At 48.1% G+C, this 22135-nt stretch overlaps 2 protein-coding genes across 4 annotated transcripts in view; both read right to left on the bottom strand.

The window, feature by feature from the left end:
- Positions 1–1774, bottom strand: part of selenbp1 (selenium binding protein 1) — a 14553-nt gene extending 12779 nt beyond the window's left edge. The window contains exon 1 of one of the 2 annotated variants that reach the window (XR_011602345.1): positions 1724–1769. Coding sequence is in view for 1 of the 2 variants with exons in the window: in XM_070966222.1 (XP_070822323.1) it covers positions 1724–1727 (4 nt within the window). In the remaining variant the exon portion in view is untranslated. Of the gene's footprint in view, positions 1–1723 lie in introns of both variants that reach the window. The other variant, XM_070966222.1, reaches the window with a different exon arrangement.
- Positions 1775–4293: 2519 nt separating this feature from the next.
- On the bottom strand, positions 4294–21602 carry pogzb (pogo transposable element derived with ZNF domain b). 2 transcript variants are annotated; one of them, XM_070965884.1, is made up of 20 exons: positions 21491–21602; positions 20436–20551; positions 20264–20347; positions 20010–20047; positions 19782–19979; positions 19577–19670; positions 19292–19474; positions 19076–19186; positions 18335–18545; positions 18097–18251; positions 16930–17030; positions 16708–16854; positions 13250–13384; positions 12911–13113; positions 12668–12817; positions 12418–12477; positions 11691–11803; positions 8244–9893; positions 7940–7976; positions 4294–7632 (listed from the first exon to the last, which is right to left on the bottom strand). In XM_070965884.1, exons 2-20 carry the CDS (start codon positions 20545–20547, stop codon positions 5718–5720), a joined length of 5697 nt encoding a protein of 1898 aa, XP_070821985.1. In that variant the 5' UTR covers positions 20548–20551; positions 21491–21602; the 3' UTR covers positions 4294–5717. The 2 variants fall into 2 exon arrangements, with proteins under 2 accessions (XP_070821985.1, XP_070821986.1); XM_070965885.1 differs by having other exon boundaries at positions 18335–18542.
- Positions 21603–22135: the final 533 nt, after the last annotated feature.

Below are 22135 nucleotides of genomic sequence, written 5' to 3'. Positions count from 1 at the left end.
GTGTCCACCCTGAACCTGCAGCATTTCTAACAGGTGTGTGACAGAGTTTCAGGTCCTGAAGGTTAATTCATCTCTGCAGACAAACATCTCTGGCAGTAGTACTTTTCCATGTACACAATGTACATGTACACAGTTGTTTTTCATCTTTTTTATCTCCACCCTTTTGTGCCACTGTGTTTGCTTTTTAACACTCACTGGCTGCAACGACTGAATTTCCCCAGTGTGGGATCAATAAAGTCTTATCTTATCTTATCTTATCTTATCTTATCTTATCTTCCTGATGCGTCTAAAACAGCTGCTGTAAAACCTAAAGAAAAAACTAAACTAAAGAAAACACCTCAATATTAATTCCTCATTAACTTCATGCTGAAATCAAACCTTCACTGCTCCGTGAGATTCTGGAAAAACAAACCAAAAACACACAAAAAGAGGAAAAACAGACGTTGGAGTTTATCAAACTGAGCTGAACTCTACATTTACTCAGGTGGTTTGAGGTACTTATACTTCAAAGTCTCTCATGCTACTTTCTCCTCTTCACCTCAGAGCTTTAATTACTTTACAGTTTAAGACTTTACACAAAACGTATGAAGAGTTTATAGAATCTGATGATTAGTCATAAATTAAACGATGTGACAGTTTTACAGCGGAAACGTTTAGTCATTAATCAATCAGCCGAAAATTAATGATCAACTTTTTTGATAACGGTTGAAGTTATTTTTCTTGTAAGAGGAACTGCACTGAGTACTTTTACTCTGAATACTTGAAGTACACGGAAGCAACATTTTAAATGCAGGACATGTACGTGTACTAGAGTGTTTGTACAGTGAGGTATTAGTACTTTTACTTTTTATTAGTACTTTTCCTGCAGATACGCAGCTGTTTCCAGGAAACTGAGCCAAGCTGCACTTGAAGTTGAAATTTACTAATTAAGTGATTAATTGATGAAAATGCAGCTGAAACTAATCATCTTTTCTCTGAGACAAGACGACAAAAAATCCATGAAATGTCAAAAGTCAGTTGGACGTCACAAAGAGGACAGCAGACTAACAGGACACCATGAGGTCATCTGCTCTGACAGACATGAAAGACGCTTTTTTGAGGACTTTTCAGGCAGGTCTGGTATTGTTGGCGGACTCACGTTCAGCACACAAAGACAGTCAACGGTCAGTTATCTGAGCCGTCTGTAACGTCCACTGAGCTCTGCAGGTCAACAGGACACTCTCACTGTTTGGTCTTAGTGTTGCGTTCAGGTGCATTTTGTGTGCTGAACGTATCTCACTGCTGCACATCCAACTGCCCACTGGGAACAAACAAGTTGATTTGCTAAAATGGAGCTTTTCTTGGTGTGAAATACTTGAAGGAGTTTGCAGGAAACGTCTCAGGAGCGACCTGCAAATTTTCCGCTTCATCAGAGGTGAATAAAAAGATCAAGTGCAGCAGGAAACAACAAACAGGCCTCAGAGTCTAATGTGAGCTCAGAAAGCTGCTGAGGCTTCAGGGGCTGCACCTCCAGTGTCCCCCGAGCTGAACAGCAGCAGAGCCAGAGTGAACCAGAGCAAAGGTCAGCGGCGCAGATCTGCCTGAGAGCTGCAGCCAACAACCAGACTTCATGAGAAAAAGGTACAGCTGAAGCAGCTGCGACAAACAAACGCTGCAGAGGACGGTGAAGGCGTCACATGTGCTGGAGGGACGATTAAAGTGGTAAAAACAGAAGCCAGCTCACCCATGTCTGATCAGATCCTGCAGGTCCTGCTGTCCTGGGCTCTCTCAGATCAGGAGGGTGGAGTTTGACTGCTTTCATATCAGGACACAGCCAATCAGAGAGGAGGGGTGTGGCTTTCAGGCCAGCTGAGCAGACTGCAGGTTAACCCTCTGAAGTCCAGCAGAGACCTGCAGAGACTGGTTCACTCTTCAAACACCATCATGTCACTGAATCGTGCAGATTGTTGATGTGATTCTGAATGAATTGAACAGAACTTCAATGTTTCTGTGCAGGACAAAGCCATCAGGGTGTGTGTGTGTGTGCGTGCGTGTGTGTGTGTGTGTGTGAACAACAGAATAAGTCCACTCATCATTTTCAGCTGTTTTATGACTGAAGCTGCTTCCCTTGTTTGTCTTTTCATTCACGCTCATGGTTCATGCTCGTCACTGTCTCGTTGAAGCTTTGCGGTGTTTAAGCAGATGTTGGCGGTCCGTTCTGGTTTTGTGCTGTTCTGCTCTTACGTGTGTGATGTGGCTGTAAGTCCTGTTGTTTTATCACCTCGGTTAATGATTGATTGACCTTGTTGGTGTCTCACTTTATCTCTTAGATTTTACACCACAAAAAAAGTGATTGTAGTTGTTTGAACTTTCAGGGTTTTGATCTTTTATGAACTCGTTTTTATGTTGTGTTTACAATGCGTCATGTTTGAATCTCTGCGCTTCTCTTTTGTCTTTTGTTTCTGGATGTTTAATGACAGAATAAAGCAATGAGAAAAAGCAGTTATGGATATACTTCCTCTGTGTGCTTATTGGTGAGCACCATGGCCGAACGCCACCTGAGCCCCGACTGCTGACTGTAGGAAAAGAAAAGGCCCATGAGCACCGGCTGCCTCCCTGAGGGTCCCACAGTCCAACCACAAGCCTTCAAGCTCAACGCTGCAAAGACCGAGTGTTTAATCCAAACCAGGCGGTGCCTCCACACATGGTGCACCAGGTACCAGGTGAGACTGTGAGGAAGCAGGCAGCGTCATCCAAAGATGTCCTGCAGAGGCCGTGAGTCCTCTGAGGCCACAGCCTGCGATCCGTCAGTCACATCATGAGTGGATTTCTGAACAGGTGAGCGTTCAGTCTGAGCAGGTGTAATTTCTGTTGTCCTGATGTCAGCGTGGCGCTCTTTCCACCACCTGTGAGACCAGGACAGGAAACAGTCTGGATTTGTTGAGCTGGGCCTTCATACACTAAAATAACTGAAGAGATTCATGTGAGGTTGACAGTGACAGGTGCATTGCTGTTTTACAGGGCATGCATACTACAACCTGATTGGACGATCGGTGCAAAGATCTGTCTCAGGTGGGGCCTTGATGGAGCGCTTCACTGAAACTGGGCTGTTTTTCCCAAACTTTTTCTTTTCTTGACATCAACAGCCACTTTTTCCTGCCATTTAACATTCAAATCTTAACTAAGTTAACAAGAAACTGCTGCCGACAGACTGATCGAGTGCTTCCTTCAGTCTGCTGAAGATGAAGATGAAGAACATCGTCGTCACAGAGGAATCTCAAACAATCAAAGTTCATACGGGACATTATCTGAAGTGCATCAGTTAGATAAGGAACAGGAACCAGCCGTGACCTGGTGAACCAGCAGAGACCTAAAGAGTCTTTGAATCAGACTTTCAGGTTCAGCTCTTCATGATTTCTTCTCTCATTTCAAACCAACATGGCTGATTTCAGGCAAGCGAGACACCTCAAAACCACAAGGGTCACTTTAGAAACAAGGCGTCTCGGCCTGATCATGTTTGGATCACATCCGTGTTTTCTGGATTCTGTGCTGTGGAACACGTCTGTGCTTCTGTATTTTTGCTCAATCATGTTGTACTTATAAGTTATTAATTAGTGTTTATTAGTACGTTTGAAGGTCAGTTACATAATCTGTGACTAACTCATAATGCAGATTAACTTTGCTCTGATCAATAATCAGCTGTTCAAGGTCAACTGCATCTGAACCATAAAAGAAGCTTTTCAGCAGTCTGGAGGATTTACTGGCATCCAGTGGTGACGCTGCAGACTGCAAGCAGCCGACCACAGCCGGCCTCTAGAAACCTGACGGTCCCTCTACAGAGCCTGTGTGGTTTGTCCTTTCTGGGCTCCTGTGGTGGACTCTGAGGATGAGGACCTGGTCCCTCTTTTGGTGTCAAGAGCTCATTCTAAGATACTGACAACACCATTTTAATTATCTGGTGATTTCACATCAATGAGAACATTTCTAGAACATTCAGAGTCTCTGAATCCTCCAACCTGCAGCTTTAAGGACGGAAACAAACTCACTGCTTCTTCCAAAACGTCCATTTTAAGACAATTTCCTGCAAAGTACGTGTACCTGTATTTTTCTACACAGAAAGGTTGTACTTGAATTTACGGCACGTTTATTGGTATGTAGTAAGTATCGTGGTACTTTGAACTTGTATTTGTATGAAGTGCTTTAGCAGTGTTAGTGTTTGAACAGCGAGTCATCCTTCTGAATGACATTCATGGTTTTTAACGTGATCCACACAAACAAATGTCATAAAACTCAGAAAAGAATCCAAATGTGAAGATGTTTCATATTTTATTGATGAGCAACATCATCTAAAGTCCTCTGTGCATCAGCACTGAGACCACGTGTTCTGGGACCACAGTCAAATCAAACATCTTTCATCTGACGGACACAAACAAAAGCAGGACTAAACTCCGATCTGTACACTTCAAACTAACACAGGAGAAAAGTTCAGGTCCAGGTTCTGAGTCCTCAAAACAGGACCAACTCATTTGAGTCCAAAAATGAATGAATGTTCCAGACCAGCCAATCAGCTTCCAGAGCTCATGTCCATCATCATACAACATCCACAGGAAGCGTCTCGACTGCGACAGCGTCCAAGAAAACTCATCAGAAACTACTTTTCGGATCAATTATTAAAAATGGTTTTGATGTCTGAAGACGTCTTTTCGGTAACTGTGATGAACATTTTTCACTATCTTGTAAAATTTCTTCAACAACATCAACTAACGGAGATTGCCTGACACCCACGTCCACCACCACGTCTTGACGTTCGTGTCAGACCCACATTGCACAGCGCCGTTAAACTGTCCGTCCACGGCTGGAAAGATGCTCTCGAATGTCTCGGCTAAGCTGTTCTTCACAGAACGTGTCCTTTCTTTTCTCTGAGATGGACGCTGCATTTCTAATTAGCAGTTGTTCATAACTGCTGATGGTTGGCTGGTCTGGAGGCAGAGCTTCGTTTCATCAGACACTGGAAAGTTCCTTGAAGATATTGCTGCTGCTAAGCAGCTCGAGCTTCAGTATCATCCTGACAGAAACATGTCTCCAATGATATTTTACTCCAGGAACAAACAACACTTGTTAACTGCACTGTCTCTAAAAATCACAGCGAATCAGAGTTTGTTGTATATCGTGTGGTGAGTTCAAGGCTCCATCTGGAAAATCAGGACAAGCCAAGACAACTCAGCCCAGCTGGTTTCTGTGAATATGGCACATGACAAATGTCTAAAACAAGCAGCAGGCAACATGATCACCTATTGAACAGAAGGGATGAGAAAACCCTCCAACTTGTTCCTACAAAGACAAAATCTGTACAGTTTTTACACGAGTTCAGCTCTCAGCAGATCCCTGAGGGGATGCTGAATTTCACTACCTCCAGGATTCTGGTCCAGTATTCTGTCTGGGCCACATCATATACCACAGTTTATTTAAGTCTGTCTTGGGCGACCCTTCACAGCAGACCTGTGGCAGACTGGAGCTTCAGTCCAGGCTGAGAAGGTTTGTTTCTGGGTGAATCTGCCTCGCCTGACGGCCTTTCACCCTCAGCTGAGCTCGACTTTAACTCCACAAACTGCCAAAAGTAAGACTCTGGATTCTCAGTAAACTGCAGAGATGATGTCCAGCAGGAAGCCACTTCCTTCAGACACCTGGACAACTCGCTCAGGTGTTTACAGCTTCTGGACCTTGTCTTCTTCATCTGTTCAGCTTTCATCCATCCCCTCATCCTCCCCTCTGTCAGCCTCTACACCTTCCGTCCTGCTCTTTACCGTTATCTTCCACTCATCACCGACTTCCTCTCCTATGACTATCCTGGTCTCTCGTCTCTCCTTGCTTACCTCCTTCCTGTCCTCCTTTTTCTCTTTTCCTTCCTCTTCACTGTCCTCCTCTACCTTCTTAATTTCCCCTTCCCTGTCATCCTCAGTCCCTTTCCTATCTTCCATATTTTTGTTTGTGCCCTTTCCTTCCTTTTCCATATCCTCCAACCTACCTCCCTCCTTTACTTCCTTTCCTTTCTCCTCCATCTCCTTCCTGTCCTCCCTAATCATTTTCCCTGTCTCTTCCCTGTCCTTGTTCACCCCCTGATCATCTTCTTCTTGGACCTTCCCTTCCTCTTTGTCTTCCAGCTCCAACAGTTCAGGAGGAATGGCCTCTAAAGCTTCAGCCCCCAGCAGTGTCTCTGTCAAGTTTCTCAGGAGGTCCAACTGGACCTCCTCTGGTTTCTCCCCCTTCTTCTTTACAGCCTCCCTGTTCTCCTCTTTCTGGCCTGGCAGAATGCCTGTCAGGTGGTACGATGTCTTCCAAAGCTGTGGGAGTTTGTTCAGGTGTGTGAGGGCTTCGACCACCCAATCAACCAGCCGCTGGGCAACATTTGCTTGGAGTCGGTGGGGTGATGTCTCCTCCAACTCCTTCGGGTGTCCGGCCGTGAACTGAGCCCAGCGTGACAGCAGGAAACGCTGCAGAACCGGTTTCACACAAACCTCAAGGGGCTGAAGATGGAAGGAGCAGCCTCCGGGAATCACGACTGGGAGAGTACCCGACCCACTGATGGAAGTAAGGAAAGAATCTCCTAAGTGTTCCCGGTGTCGGTCCATTACCAGCATTGATTTATTGCAATGAGTTGGACCAGACACATGTTGAAGCCAAACCTTGTTAGTCCAGAGATCCAGTGCTTCTTCTACTAGCAGACTCTCTGGGCCTGCCTCCAACAGGATGAACTCTGGCAGTGCTTTCTCAGCCAGCTGTCTGTTCGCAAGCACCAGGGTCGGCAGCATGATGCCATTGGCCAGCACTGTCAGGTACACAGTGACCAGAGGTACAGACCCAGTGAGTTCCAGGGCATCTGAGCGGCGAAACTTGTCCTGAACCAACCTCAAATCCACAAAGAGACACAGCTCATCCATCGCAGCCACAGTGCTTTCTGACAGCTTGTTGACCTGGATGACTTTCTGAGCAAATTCCCTAAAGGACTTGATCTTGGCATCCAGGGAAAGTGGCAGGGTGCGAGCCAGCGTGGCTTCCCTGCCAATGCTCCGTGCACCCAGCCGATGCTGCAGCATGAAGCTCACGGCCCAATCGTAGGAGATGCGGAAGGAGTCACTGAAACCACCTTTCTTCTTCAGCGTGGAGGCTTTGTGGAATAGGTTGCTCTCGGTAATCGGAAGCTGCTGCTCTCGCATGGACAGCACCCAGGCCACCATACGGTCCCCACCATCGCCGTGGACTTTCTCTTCCTGTTCACTTTGCTTCAAACGCTTCCTGGCCTCCTTCACCCAAGACCGGACTAGCTGCATGTCTGTTGAAAAAACCCTCGAGGCCTGGTGAAGTCCATCACACAGAGCAAACAGTGCAATCCTTAACTGACGGGCAGTGAGGAAATCATCACGATCTTTAGAGACAGACAAGACTGTTGCTGATTGGGACTGGCCATCTGTTGTTGATGGCAGGTGAGACATGGGACGTTTTTCTTCTTTGAGAAATTCTTCCTTAATATCTTCTGCTTCTTCATCAAAATCATCCAGATCATCCAGTCTCTCGTCATCAGAGAAGTCAATGTCCTCTACAGGGGCCATCGCGCCATCCACAATGTCCTGGACCTCATTTACTTCGACTGCTCCACTGCAGCACAGAGAATGAAATGCTTGTCAACATTATTGCCAAAATAAAAGCACAGCAGCAACTTCTGACTTCTAAAACAAAGCAGACAAAAAATATATATTTCACTGATAAAGACAAAACACACACTGGACCCATGTTTCATTCAACTACTCAACTCATTGTGTATTGTCCAAATAAATCTTTCAATGACATTAAATACAAAGCTTTAATAATTGTACCCAAAAACACACATTCCAAAATTAACTGCAAAACAAATACATTAGCGACAAGAATGTGTCTATGTGAATACATTTAGTGAAATGTTTACCTTATTCTGTCCTTGAGGAATCCAAGTTTTGCTGATCCTGTTAAAGACATCAAACATGCATCTTTAATTGTGCAGGGCTGTTTAAAGGCTTTATTTTTTAAGTCGTTATTGGATAGCAGAGGCAGACAGGAAACAGAAGAGAAAGGGCATGACATGCAAAATGATCACCAGCTGGAATCGAGCTAGCGACATAACAATTCAGCTACCACAGTGCACTGAATTGTGTAGTGTTCAACAGTAATAAACCAACCTCTTAGTAATAGAACTGACCACAACCCTTGAAATTAACTGTATAAATACTGACCTCTGTTCAGTGGCGACAGGCCGTGAAATTCCCAGAAGCAGCTTGGCTGTTTACACAGGTTAACCTTACAGATGATGCAGCCGTACACACTCTCATGGCGGACGTTCTTCAAGTTGCAGTTCCTGCATCTCTTGGAGATGCCGCTGATTTTCACCATCCTGTGTCTTTGTTTAAGTGGTTTGTCTGCCACCTCCACCCTCATGCCACGGGAGCTGGCAATCTCCATGATCTCAAAGTATTTCTGAGCACACTTGGCGAGCTGGTTGCCCAAACGCTTGCGGAAGTTGACCTGAGTGAAAAGGCCGTCTTGCACCCATGCAGGTGGGTTCTCTCTGCGGCTCTCCCGCAGTATGATGAAGGCATTGACAATGCTCAGGTTGACCAGAAACCAGAAGAGGCTGCGCCAGTGTCGGTCCTGTGGGATTCCTCCAAGTGGGTTGCAGGCCAGCAGTTGTTTACAGATGTCAACCCCTCGCATGTTCTCCTGCAGGAGGCGGAAGGCCATTGGGCGATCAATGGGGTCCAGTCCACCCACTTTGGTCTGAGACCGCCTCCAAACAGTGTCCTGCTCACCTGGAGGTGCGTTAGTTGACAGGCAGCCCATCTCCTTGGTGTCCCTCCAACGGGTGGCTAGCAGAGGGCCAAACTGCCTCTGCAGGAAGTTCCCAGGTTTCTCCAGCTGGCCCTCTTCCCACAGCTCTCTGGGCAGGATGGGGCTGGCTGGAGGGAAGGAGCTGGAGGCGTAAATGCCCTGGTCCAGAAGCCTTTGCATGAGTGGGACAGATGTAAGTGAACTAGCCAGGTAAAGATGGTGGTGTTTGTCCTCCAGATCCTTCACAAGCTCTGGCACCACAGTGAAGCCTGAATCCTGGCCCATGTTCTCCCCCACTTGGATGAAGAAGCGGTGGCAGTACCCAGACTTTGAGTCACAGAGCAACCATACCTGAGGTTGTGTCTTTGAGTTCCCCTTGGTGTGGCAGTTCTCCTCCTCCAGGCGAGGCGGCAGTGCCCTGTCGATGGTCAGGCAGCAGTTTGGCTGGTAGGTGTTCCACATAGCTCTACCCAGGATGTCCAGCATTGGCCTGAAGATGTGCAGCGAGTCACTGGACTTACTGGTGCCACGATACTCGTCTGTGATGAAGCTGCCCATGCGAATGTTGGCAGCAATCTGCTTGAAGCGTTTGAAACTCATGGCACGGTAGAAGGTATAGCTGTTGTCGTAGTTACTCCAGGACCAGTAGTGTGATGGGTCAGGAAGGTTCTGGATCCCCATCAGGATGACAAGGCCAATAAAACCTTTGATCTCATGGGTGGTGACTGGGACCCAGTCTGGGTAGCAGGAGCCAAGGAACTGACAGGTCTTGGCATGGGCATTAGTCTCACTGGTGATCAGCTCAATGAGCTCTGTGGGGAACAGCAGGTTGAAGAAGTCGATGGCGTCACTGTTCTTCGACAGGCAGTGACGAGGCCCACTGCTCTGCATGAATGGAACGATGGTTGACTTGGTGCTATCGATCTCTGCCAGATGCTTCCAACAATCTGCTGACCTCCAGGTCGGATCTGGCAAGACCCTGTTCTGGACTGGTTCCCTCTCTTCTGAACATTGCTGCTCTTCATTGTGGCAGAACTGGATGTCAGGTTCAGTGTAGGCTGAAAAGAAAGGACAAACAATCATTCATGAGGTCATTTATTTGATGTAAAGTGCGTTATAAATTACATTTATTATCATTCACTATCATTATTTCTAGAAACATCAATATCAAAATCACAACATACCAAAACATCAAAGTAGAATTTGCATATTCAGTAACATTCACTTAGTAACAACACATCAAGAGTCCATACCACAGGAGCACCCACCCGCATTATTTTTTTGTTATTATTATTATTTTAATATTATTATTATTATATTTGACCTGAACCCATAACATAATCGTAAAGATCAGTGGGTGGAGTCGATCATGTATAACCCATTGAAGGCAAGTTGTTTGGATAGTTATCACCTATGCAGCACACCTGGCAGCTAGACTTGTAAAACATGTAAAATTCATAATCATAACTAGATACTGAAGTGGAAAAGGTTCTCAAACCTCCACCAAGGAGGCAGTTGGTGCTCAATACAAAAGCCACCAAAACCACCAACAAAAATACACCAAAAAAAGTGTCCAACAGTGCAGTCGCCACAAACTCAATGATGTCTCTAAAATGCCTGTAAGATAAATAACTGACATCACAAGACTGAGTGAAGTTCAGAAAGACTGAAGAAGACACATCTGTGTCAGTCCTTCCTCCTGTCCTCTGTCCCCCTCCTCCTCGTCCTCTGGGGAGGTGAACTTTATACAGTGATTCTTCTCTAATTTGGCAGCAGATCATGTTGGAATATATCCTGATGTGCATTGTTCCAGATACAACAGTGTCCCTCTGCTGTCGACACTCCCTTCAGTTCCTCGGCTTTGTGCCATCAGGGAGCCGGTGGACACTGTGAACCTTCAGTCAGGTCAGGTTTATTGACTTTGGCTCTGGGTGAAGCCAGAAGCTGGACGCCAGCAGAGCTGTGGATCAACAAACCTCCGTCTGATTTCAGACTCCGAGCAAAAAGAACAGCTGGAACTGAGAGCCGAGACGTGACCAAACACCAGGAAGTGACCTCCGTTCAACCCGAAGCTGAGTTTCCTGACGTCGTATCTGCAGTTCAAGGTTAGCTACAGGCTGATCTATTTACTTTGAAAATTTGATGGTGGAAATCCAGAATTGATTGTTCATGTCTGTTTTCACAGAGCGAGTCAGACCTACTGCTGCAAGTCGAAAACCATTTGATAGACATAACCTTGTTATTATGACTTCACACACTCTGAACAATTACAAGACCAGGATCTCATAACTACCACAAAACACACAATAACAACGACCAGACATACGCAGCTAAATGCTAACAACCGAGTCAAAGTTCATCTGCTGCCGTTAGCCTGTTTAGCATGTTTGAGAGACGTTCTCTTCATGAACAGCTGTGTCTTTTGACTCATGCTACAAGTGCAGCTAGCTGGAAGCTAAAAACACCTGCAGAGCTAACAGGAAACACCTGCCAGCTCAGACCTGTGTGAGCTGACCAATCAGAGCAGACTGAGCTGTTGAGGAGGACTGAAGGTAAAACACAGTTTCATACAGAGAGCAGGACGATGCTGCAGTCATGGACAGCGGGGGACAAATAGTGCGTCTTTGGACATCAGAGCACTTAAAGCCGCTCGACACCTGAAATAAAAGTGCGAACATGAAACTGAGCCTTTTCATATCAACATGTCTCACTGAGTCTGAAGCATTTCTGTCACTGAATCTGTGAAGACAAACAAACAAACAAACAAACAAACAAACAAACCCTGCTTTCACACATGCGGGCTGGTAATGTGCGTTTTTGCTGTGACCCTCAGTGTGCGTGTGCTGAAGTCTTACTCCTGCTGCGACAGGTGGCGCTGTGGTGCTCCGGGTTCCTCAGCAGGTGATCGGCCATCTGGTCCGCAGTCTGAGGCCTGAAGTCGCAGCTAGAGCAGTGCAGCAGGAACACACTGAGGGAGGAAAATAAGACAGTAAGACAGCACAGTCAGAGGTCTGTCCATCAATGAGAGGACAGACAAATGAATTAAAGGCTGTCTTTAATGAGACACTCAAAGGTTAAATCATTTTGTCTTTTCTAAACTCAACGTCTCGTTCGATCAACTGACGAGAATTTTGAACTATCTGCAGACCAGACGTGACCCAGTACATCTGTGGTCCTGGACCTGGTCCTGGACCTGGTCCTGGACCTGGTCCCGAACAGGTTTTCACTTTCAAACAGAAAGGTTTTTTTCTTGCTTTCTGAAGGTATGAACTTGTTCTGTGTCAACATTAAAAAACTGCTCAGCAAAGACCAACACAAATATTCAATTCCTTCGTTTTCATGGAGGAAAATGTTCAACATCAACAGTCAGAGTTTCAGGGACGAAGACCGCCACCCAAAGGTCAGACGCTGCAGCGCATGCACGAGCGCGCGCACACACACACACACACACACACACACACACACAGTAGAAGTAAAAGCAGAATGAAAAGTACCTCAAATTTGTACTAAAGTCAAAACTATGTATTCTGTCACTTTGCTGCAGTGAGTGAGAGCAGGTCAGAGGTCAGAGGTCAGACTCACCATGGAGGAGGAAGTCTGTGTAGAGGGACAACCTGGTCTTTGGACCGCGGCACGTGGTGTCTGCAATTAACAACAAACAACAGCTGATCACAACCATCGATCACACATCTGACCTGCTGCCCAAGCGCTGACCATTACATCACACCGTACTGCTTGACTGCAGTACAGTGAGTACACCTGCAGTACAGTGAGTACACCTGCAGTACAGTGAGTACACCTGCAGTACAGTGAGCGTCCCTGCAGGACTTACTGGATCATGTGGGCAGCGTAGGCTCTGGAGCAGCAGCTGCTGTATGGACACAGCAGACAGTGGACGTGAGTCGGGTAGTGAGCTGAGAAATCAGAGGCATCGGTTCCACACTCCAGACACACCAGCCGGTCTCCATCGTAGGAGGAACTCCTGCTGGACGAGGACAGGAAGTATTTACCATCAAGCAAGGTGACTTTCCTCGAGTGCCGTCCTCAGAGAAACCTTACTTCTCTTCAGTCTGACCTGCCGACGTGGACCCTGCGGCTGAGCGGCCTCTTGGTTGGTGATCGAGCTGATTTGGAGAGCGCCGGGCTCCTCTGGATCGGACACTTCTGCTGCTCTGTCTTGATGTTGATTGGCTGGATGAGGGAGGAGGGGCTCTGGAGCAGGCGGCTCCCCGCTGATGTCATGGCCGTCCTGATTTTCCCATAGGTCCTGATAGTCACCTGGAGACACACGGATCAATACTGAGAACTGACGGAGTTGGACTTCACTGCTGATGTGGCAGAAATATGAAAACCAGCTGCTGGTGCTCAGGAGAAGACGGGGAATCAACAGTTGAAGGACAGGCATCAAGCTGACCTTTGACCCCGGGGGCAGTCCTTCCAGCTGAGCAGGTCGACGGAAGCAGCGATGGTTCTCCAGTTTATGCTGCATCTTATCTTTGAGGAAGACAAACTGAAGACGACACCTATTGCAGTGGAAGGCCTGATTGATCTGAGACAAGCAGAGACAGAAAGAGAGAAGACAAAAGACAGAGAAACAGTCGAGCTTTTGTAGTGGATCGCAAATCAGGACTTTCACAGTTTTCGCCCGTTACAATGAGACACACCATGAAAAAAGGACTGTAGGCATGGACACAAGAAGTAAAGGCGGTGAGGGGGCCGCAGGACCCCCTAAAACCAGGTCTTACTAATACCAAGGACTAATAAAGAGGTGTGAGTCAAGACTAAGAGCAGAAACAGAGACAGGTCACGTGATCCTGAAGTCTGCTTCAGCAGTGAAGGCTGTGAACTGCAGACTGCACCCTGATCCAGAGGTGAGGTCCAGGATCCTCGCTGAGCTGCATCATTACAGCTATGATGAGCTGCTCCAGGATCACATGTAGGGCTGGGCCAATAAAACGATAGCGATATGTCTCGCGATAGACACGTCATCAATATCAATAAAAATGCGTTCGATAAAGCATTCGATAATTTATTTTTCTTCGTCAGAAGAAACCTGAAGTTTTGAAGTGAGGTTGGTTGCATGAACAAAGGCACTCGCTCTCAGGTAACCGAGCAACGTAGGGAGTGATCGCTAATCAGTGAGAGAGACACGCTAACAGCCAATCATGTAACAGTATCAAGTTCGGTTGCGCCGTGTCGTTGTCTCATGTTTGATGCTCCGCGAGGAGTGAGATGAGGAACAGAAAGTGAGCGCTGCAGCGAGCGAAGAATAAAACAGGGAAAGTCAGCTCAGTTTGGAGTTTTTTGGATTTTATAAGTCGGACCGTCGTCAGACCAATGTGGTCTGTAACTTATGCAAGACTGTCGTCCCCACCAAGACCAGTAACACCACAAACTTATTGAACCAGCTTAGCCGCGCTCACTCTTTGGAGCGCAGCCGTATTCGCCAACGTCCAACAACCGCAGCAGCACCGACAAGCAGCTGACCGCCATGCAGAGGTATCTGCTTCAGTGCCTGATGACAAATCATCTAAAAGGCACGAAGACGTAACGGAGGCAGCGGCATCTCATACAGCTAAAGACACGCTTCACTGAGCACTGAGGAGAAGCCAGCTTACAAACAGCTCTTATAATAAAAATATAACTGAACAGTTCATGTATGTTCAGAGGAAGAAGAGCGACTGAAGTTGTTCTTATGTCCAGGCTGGTTTTATAGTTCAGTCAGCAGAAAAAAAGTTCTCAGGTTTCTCTGTTTACATTTTTACACTTTTTTTACATTTATTATTTGAGTGTTTTCCATGGTTGTGTTGACATTTCCTTTCTGCCTTGATAGCTGAGGGATTATAATCAGAGGAAGGTTCAATTTAAAATAAAAACGTTTAAATTAATCCTTTTGTCCAAAACATGATAGGAGTCTGGCGAGAAGTCAGGAACTATCTAAGAGATTCCCCTCCACTCTCCTGCTTCAGTCCAATCTGGGGCAATAACTTTTTCAGCCCAGGAAAAGCAGACGCAGGTTTTAAACTGTGGGCAGATAGAGGGGTGAAACAAATAAAAGACATTTATGGTGACAATGGAAATATTTTAACATTCGAGGAGCTGATCAGAAAATATAACATCCCTCGCAAACACTTTTTCAAGTACCTTCAACTAAGGAGTTTTATCAGAGCAAACCAAAATCATCACGTCCTGCCCGCCCTTGACCCTATTGGAGAAAACTCTTAGAAAAAACCCTTTGGGAAAGGGCATCATTTCTGAATTTTATGATTTACTGAAAACCTTCTCACCTGAGTCTTCTGACTCAAAATTTAATGCATGGAAATCGGACATACAGGAGGAATTAACATTGGAACAATGGCGCAGGGCATGCAAAGCAGCCCAGACAAGGACGGGCAACACTACAATATAACTGGCTAATGAGGGTGTATATCACTCCAGAAAAACTAAACAAATTTAATGTGAATATCCCGGATACTTGCAATAGGTGTGGTGTAAATAAGGGCACTTTTTTCACTGTATATGGCAGTGTCCAAGAGTGGGTGAGTTTTGGGAGGAGGTTAGGTTAACTGTGCAGGAGATCCTTTCGATCAGATTACAGCTAGACCCCAAACTTTTCCTACTTGGCCTATACCCAGATGCTCATAATATAAAACGTCATGAAAACATTTTTTTAAACATATGTTTACTACAAGCAAAGAGGATAATAGCTTTAACATGGAAAAATATAGGTAAGCCAGGCATTGCCATGTGGTTTAGGGAATTATCTTCTTGCTTACCTCTGGAAAAAATTTCTTACATTCTTAAGGACAAACAGGAGATATTTCAAAAAGTGTGGGGTCAATTTATCCAATACACTAAAAACAATGATCTATCTCATCTACTGAATGAACCTGGAACAGAATGAATATACCTTCTGCATATCTTTGTTCCTTCATCCTTTAGCCACTAGACTGTACGGCTTTAATATTTGAGTGATCTCATGATCTTATACCTTTACTGAAACATCCTATTAACCGCCATGTTCTTGTTCTGTTTCTTTACCTGTTTGTTTTTTTGTTTTTTGTCTCATCCTGTTTGTATTGTTATAGTGACCATATGTGTACAATAGGGGAATAATTGAATCCACTGTTTTAATATTTTTTGCTTTAATGATTGTCCCTGTCCTACAAGAATTTACACTACATGTTGACATACTGTCACTACTGTGTCACACTGTTAGCTCTTTGCTTTTCTGAAAATTCAATAAAGATATTGTTGAAAAAAAAATGTTAAAATTGAATGTATTTTTATGTATTTTTATATCGTGATACAGTTTTCAGTCATATCGCCCAGCCCTAGTCACGTGACCTTTCTCTCCCTCTTCGTCAGCATTCGTTCCTGTTGAGGACTGTAGCTGCTTTGACAGTCAAAATTACTTCTCAAATTAGTCTAGTTGTATGAAAATACTGCAGTTTTTAAAGGACAGACGTGACGAGTTGGACCTACAACCCTTCTGTTGTACGTATCATCGTTATGTTTCAAGCTCAATGAATTAAACGCTTCATCTGTGTGAAACCGTGACAGACTGCGTCACGGTTCAACCTGCTGATGATGAGTCTGACAATCCAGATCCAGAACAACAACTCAGGACCACCTTGGACTGAGGACTTATCATGTTCTGATGGTTCTGTCTGATGCAGGCTGTGGAACGGCGTTGTCACCTCTCCTTTGACGAGGGATGGTCCAGTGTGTCCTTCGCTAAAGGAGAAGAGAAAGGAGGCACTGCAGCACCTTTGGCTGCCACTCAGATACTGCAGGTCATTTCACTCCGTTAGGAACCGTCCTAAGAATCTGACCAGAGCTGGAGACCTTCAGACAGGTGTGTGTGGTTACCTGGTGTCGCAGCAGGTGCTGCTGGTAGCTGGTGGGGTTTCTGGTCACCTTCAGGCAGAAAACACACAGCAAGAAGCAAGAGTCTCTGTGGAAGCTGGCAAAGTGCTGGAGGACATCCGAGTAGAAGGACGAGCGATACGAACACACCTGCAAGTCACACCTGAGTTAATGAGGTCTGAGGACAAACAATGAGGCGGGTCAGAGGTCGGCGGTCAGGCTCACCTGGCAGATGTAGGGCATCTCTCCTGGTTTGTGGTTGGACTTCATGTGGTTCAAGAAGGCCGGCTCGTTCTCAAATGCCCACTCACATATACGACACATACCTGAGGGGGGGGGGGGGAGGGAGAGAGGGAGAGGGAGAGAGAGAGAGAGAGGGGGAGAGACAGAGAGAGGGGGGAGGGAGAGAGAGAGGGGGGGAGGGAGAGAGGGAGAGGGAGAGAGAGAGAGAGAGAGAGGGGGAGGGGGGGAGGGAGAGGGGGGGAGGGAGAGAGGGGGGGAGAGACAGAGAGAGGGGGGAGGGAGAGAGGGAGAGGGAGAGAGAAAGAGAGGGGGGAGGGAGAGAGGGAGGGGGGAGAGAGAGAGAGAGAGAGGGAGGGAGGTGGGGGGGAGAGAGAGACAGAGACAGAGAGAGGGGGGAGGGAGAGAGGGAGAGAGAGGGAGGGGGAGAGAGAGGGAGGGGGGAGAGAGGGACAGAGAGGGGGAGGGAGAGAGGGAGGGGGGAGAGAGGGGGGGGAGAGGGAGAGAGAGAGGGAGGGGGAGAGAGAGGGAGAGAGAGGGGGGGAGGGAGAGAGGGAGCGAGAGAGGGGGGAGGGAGAGAGAGAGAGAGAGAGAGAGAGAGAGGGAGGGGGAGGGGGGGGGGAGAGAGAGAGAGAGAGAGAGAGGGGGAGGGAGAGAGAGGGAGGGGGGAGAGAGAGAGAGAGAGAGAGAGAGGGAGGGAGGTGGGGGGGAGAGAGAGAGAGACAGAGACAGGGGGGAGGGAGAGAGGGAGGGGGAGAGAGGGACAGAGAGGGGGGAGGGAGAGAGGGAGGGGGGAGAGAGGGGGGGAGAGAGGGAGAGAGAAGGGAGGGGGAGAGAGAGGGAGAGAGGGGGGGAGGGAGAGAGGGAGAGAGAGAGAGAGAGAGAGAGAGAGAGAGAGAGAGAGAGAGAGAGAGGGAGGGGGAGAGAGGGGGGGAGGGAGAGAGGAAGAGAGAGAGAGAGAGAGAGAGAGAGAGAGAGAGAGAGAGGTAAGTCCAAAGTCAAGTCACGTTCTACTTAGAACAGGTGAACCTTGAGCCATCGTCCCAGAACAAGTTCAAAGAAAGACACTAAGTCCTACGTTTAGGTCCATGTCAAGAGCAGGAGGACACTTTGTTCTGTGTTTTCATGTGTGTGACCAGGTGTGCTTCTTACAGGACGACAGGACGGGGCCGTGCACCTGCTCCTGGTGGCTCTGCAGCTGAGCTGGAGACGAGAACTGTCTGTAACAGAACTTACAGCACTTCCTCTCATCACCTCCTCCTCCTCCTCCAACCAGCTCTGAGTGCTGGAGCATGTGCTGCATCAACCTGAAACACACGCACGCACACAGGTGAACAGACGCAGCGCTGCACGTGCAGTACACAGTCCAGGTGTGTTCCAGTGATCCCACCTCAGGTTGTTCTCAGCCAGGTGCGAGCAGATCTGGCAGGTGAAGGTGGAGGTTTTGATTCCCAGCGGTTGTGGCTTCCTCAGACTCAGGTCACCTTCAAACGTCCCGTAATAGAACTCCTCCACACTCATCACCACCCTGGGGGGGTCAGAGGTCGCCGCAGAGGTCACAATGGGGGTCATGATGACAGAGGGGGTGGAGCCAGGAGCTGCTGGAGCAGGCGACATAGAAACTGAGACAGTGGCAACCCGGTAACACGATGAGGTCACGCTGTCACTGTCAGAGCAGCGTGACCTCATCGTTTCACTCTCCAGCTGCTGCAGGTGAGTCCGGAGGATCAAACAGGTAACTCAACACTTCCTGCGCCTCCTTTACAATAAAAGTCCGGCAGCTCATCATCAGGTCTGCGACGCCCCGGTGTCTGCTTCACAAACTGGGAGGGGGACGTGGAGGCATCGAACACTCAATCGCCTCAGTCATCCAGATGTTGTGCAGGTACAAACAGGAGTCCTCAAAGCGGACTTTCAGCTCCGGGTCGAGTTCCAGTTCTTAACCTGGCCGGTCCTTCATTTATGCTGGTTCTGTTCTCAACTTTTCCTTTTTATTGAACGGTAATCCAAGGAGCCAATAAGCACTATCAATAAAATACAGTGGACTTAAAGAGTCAGACCTGTTTTAGACGCAGTATCAACATCGAAGCATCAGTATTGATTCCAGTATTGATTACTGTTAGACACGTACCGGTGCTGAACGGACTGATTCTCACTCCATTGGCTGAGCCAGAGGGAAGGGCGGGGGAACCTGCCAGCTTCAGGGAGTTGGCCCCACCCACCTGGGTCACCTGGAGGTTCACTGGAAAAAACAGATCAATCAATCAATCAATCAATCAATCAATCATTAAATCAATCAATCAATCTGATCAATTCTGATTGGATGTCTCTGTCCAGAGTGACTGACTGGGTCCTGGTGTGCTGGTGCGGATGGTTAGCGTGGCAGGAAGCTGCATGGCGGTGAAGGTGGATCCGGGCTGGGCGGGGCCTCTTGAGGGGGTGGAACCTGGTCTGGTCTGGACCGCCTGGCCCTGGGAGAGGACGGGGGACATGCCCACACTCGGCCTAACCAACTGACCCAAGGATGGAGCTGTGGGGACAGCAAAGAGCTCGATGAGCAATCAGATCAGGCGCGATCAATAATCAGATCATATTTCTTATGGATTAATGTCCGATGGAGTCGAGGTCCTACACTGGATCAGAGTGAGCGGCTGGACCGTCTGACCAGGCTGCAGGTTCAGCAGCAGAGGAGTGCCGTGGTTCATGACCGTCTGCACCGGGAAACCCTGCGTGGCAACACGTGATGTCACAGTGATGTCACAGAACAGAAGCATGAGCTGAGCATGATTAAAGCGAAAAGCAGAGGGAGCAGCAGAGGGTGTGTTTGTTTTCTGTACCTGTGTGGTGAGGAGGATGGGCGGGGCATTGCCTGCCCCGGGGGCTGCTGGGAGGAGGAACGTTCCACCTGCCGTCTGTGTCAGGATCAGGGGCGGGGCCTGAGCCATCAAGGGCGGGGCTGCGGCAGCAGGCGTGGAGGGGGCAGGGAGGTGGGAGACAGAGGAGGAGGTGATGATGGAGGGAGGAGGAGGAGGAGGAGGAGGAGGAGGAGGAGGAGGAGGAGGAGGCATCACAGAGGAGGAGACGATCTGCACAGGAGAAGAAGCTGAGAGAAAAAACAATGTGGTGTAAATATAAATAAAAGTGCTGCTGCTGTGTTTGAGACACATGTCAAAAGTGTCCCAGAGACACTGAAAGACAGGAAAGGACTGAAGTCTCTTTGTGGGATCTGAGCTCTGTGACTTCACACACACACACACACACACACACACACACACACACACACACACACACACACAGACACACACACACACACACATACCTGTTGGAGCAGGTGGTGTCATGCATGGAGGAGTTTTGGAAGGCGGAGTCTCAGAGGCTGGAAGAGGAGACAGAGAATCCTCCACTGGAGAGACAGACAGACAGACAGACAGACAGGTATTATTCCACAGGACAGTGCGTGCGTGCGTGCGTGCGTGCGTGCGTGCTCTCACCTGGCTCGTAGTAGTTGTCGAAGTCCATCTCGTCTTCCTCCACACTGTCGTCCACCTGTTGCCATGGCTCCAGCTCCTCCTCCTCACACTCCATAAACAACTCTGTATCCATGTTGCTATAGAAACACAAACCGCTGTCAGTGTCAAAGTGACATGCGTGTGACCTCTGACCTCTTCTTCATCATCATCATCATCATCACTTTCTCCCAGCCTGAAAAGCAGCGGCTGGACTTGGAAACAACAGCTGACCATGACGTCCCTTTAGTGGACATCACATGACCTTCACTCAAAGACGGAGCGGAGCAGCTGAACATGTCCACGTGTCTCTGGGACTTCTGTGTCTCACAGTCAAACACATGAAGTCACAATCAGCGAGTGACAACAGGAAGTGATGCAAACGACTGTCGCTGTAAAAAAAAAGAATCATCTCAGTCTGACAGCAGGAAGCCATGTTTACCACGTTTGTCTCAACAGTTTCTGCTCTAAAATGTTCTTTAAAGGTTAAACTTGACGAAGAGGAGCGAAAGGTTAACAATGAGACACTGTGATTGATTATCTGTTATCATAAAAGTCACGAGTATGAACGCTGTAGTGACACGTTATGTTGTTAAATCTGGACAGTTTTGCTCTCGGTGCGTCTGTTTCGGGTTGTTGTTTTAAATAAAGTTTTATATAAAGAAACGCAGTAAACAGTCCAGTACGTCAAGTCGCGCTGCGGCCGCAGGGGGCGCTGCGCTCCTCTCCGGGCTCCTCGTTCCTGTCTCCACAGAACAAACTTTCAGTCCGGGCGGGGAGCAGAAACATTACAGAGTCCCGCTAGCTCGTTAACGTTACACCCGGGTTACCGTCTACACCGAACCGGGCTGCAGACCTGCATCTGCCCGCAGCCACGCGCACCGTCAGCCGCGGTGCGTTTGGATAACAACTACTGTGAGCCTGCACCGCCCCGCCGGCAGGACGTACCCACCAAGCGCTCCCTAAATGCACCACCAGTGCCAGCGGACCGGACCCGCAACTTAACCTGAGCTGGACCGGGCGAGCCGGACTGGTCTTACCTGTTCTGGAGCCTCGGAGCGGGACAGCAGAGCACGGACGGGTTTGTACGGTTCTTCTCCAGGCGCGCGTGGGGCGGGACTTCCTCCTGCTTTCGGTGTCAGAGCTGCAGATTGGCTCACAACGTTTTTACGTCACTTCCGTCACTCGCACAGCGCTGTCTCTCATTGGTTTGTGTTTTGGAGGAACTGAACCGCGTCCAGCTGCGGGTTTTCAGGCTGGAGGCGTTGAACGGCTCCGGTCAACCGGACCGACCGCGAACACAAGAGCAGCGGAACGAACAAACGACAATAAATCAGCATGGAGGCCGAGAGGCGCCAAACGGCGCCACACAGCCAGGACGGGACGCCATTTTGTTTTTGTTGGTTTGCGGAGGGGCGGGGCTTTAGAGTGACGTCAGGAGCAGAGTCACAGAAACGGGACAGATGAACGTGAGGAAGGAATGAAGTGACTGTAGCTCTGATGAGAATATTCATTAATTCAGTTCAGCTGACAACAGGCAGGAAGTGGAACATACGTGTCCTGAGACACACCTCAGAAGGCTCCCGATGACGTCATCCCATGTGACCTGACGTCAGCAGGGACAGACTGATTCCTGTCACCTCAACTGTGTGCTGTTGTGTGACCGCAGACGTCTCACGTGTGCA

This window comes from Chaetodon trifascialis, chromosome 7, assembly GCF_039877785.1.
Source record: "Chaetodon trifascialis isolate fChaTrf1 chromosome 7, fChaTrf1.hap1, whole genome shotgun sequence".
Taxonomy (NCBI): Eukaryota; Metazoa; Chordata; class Actinopteri; order Chaetodontiformes; family Chaetodontidae; genus Chaetodon; species Chaetodon trifascialis.
The sequence above is the reverse complement of the archived record's forward strand: the minus strand, read 5'-3'. Positions and strand labels throughout refer to the sequence as shown.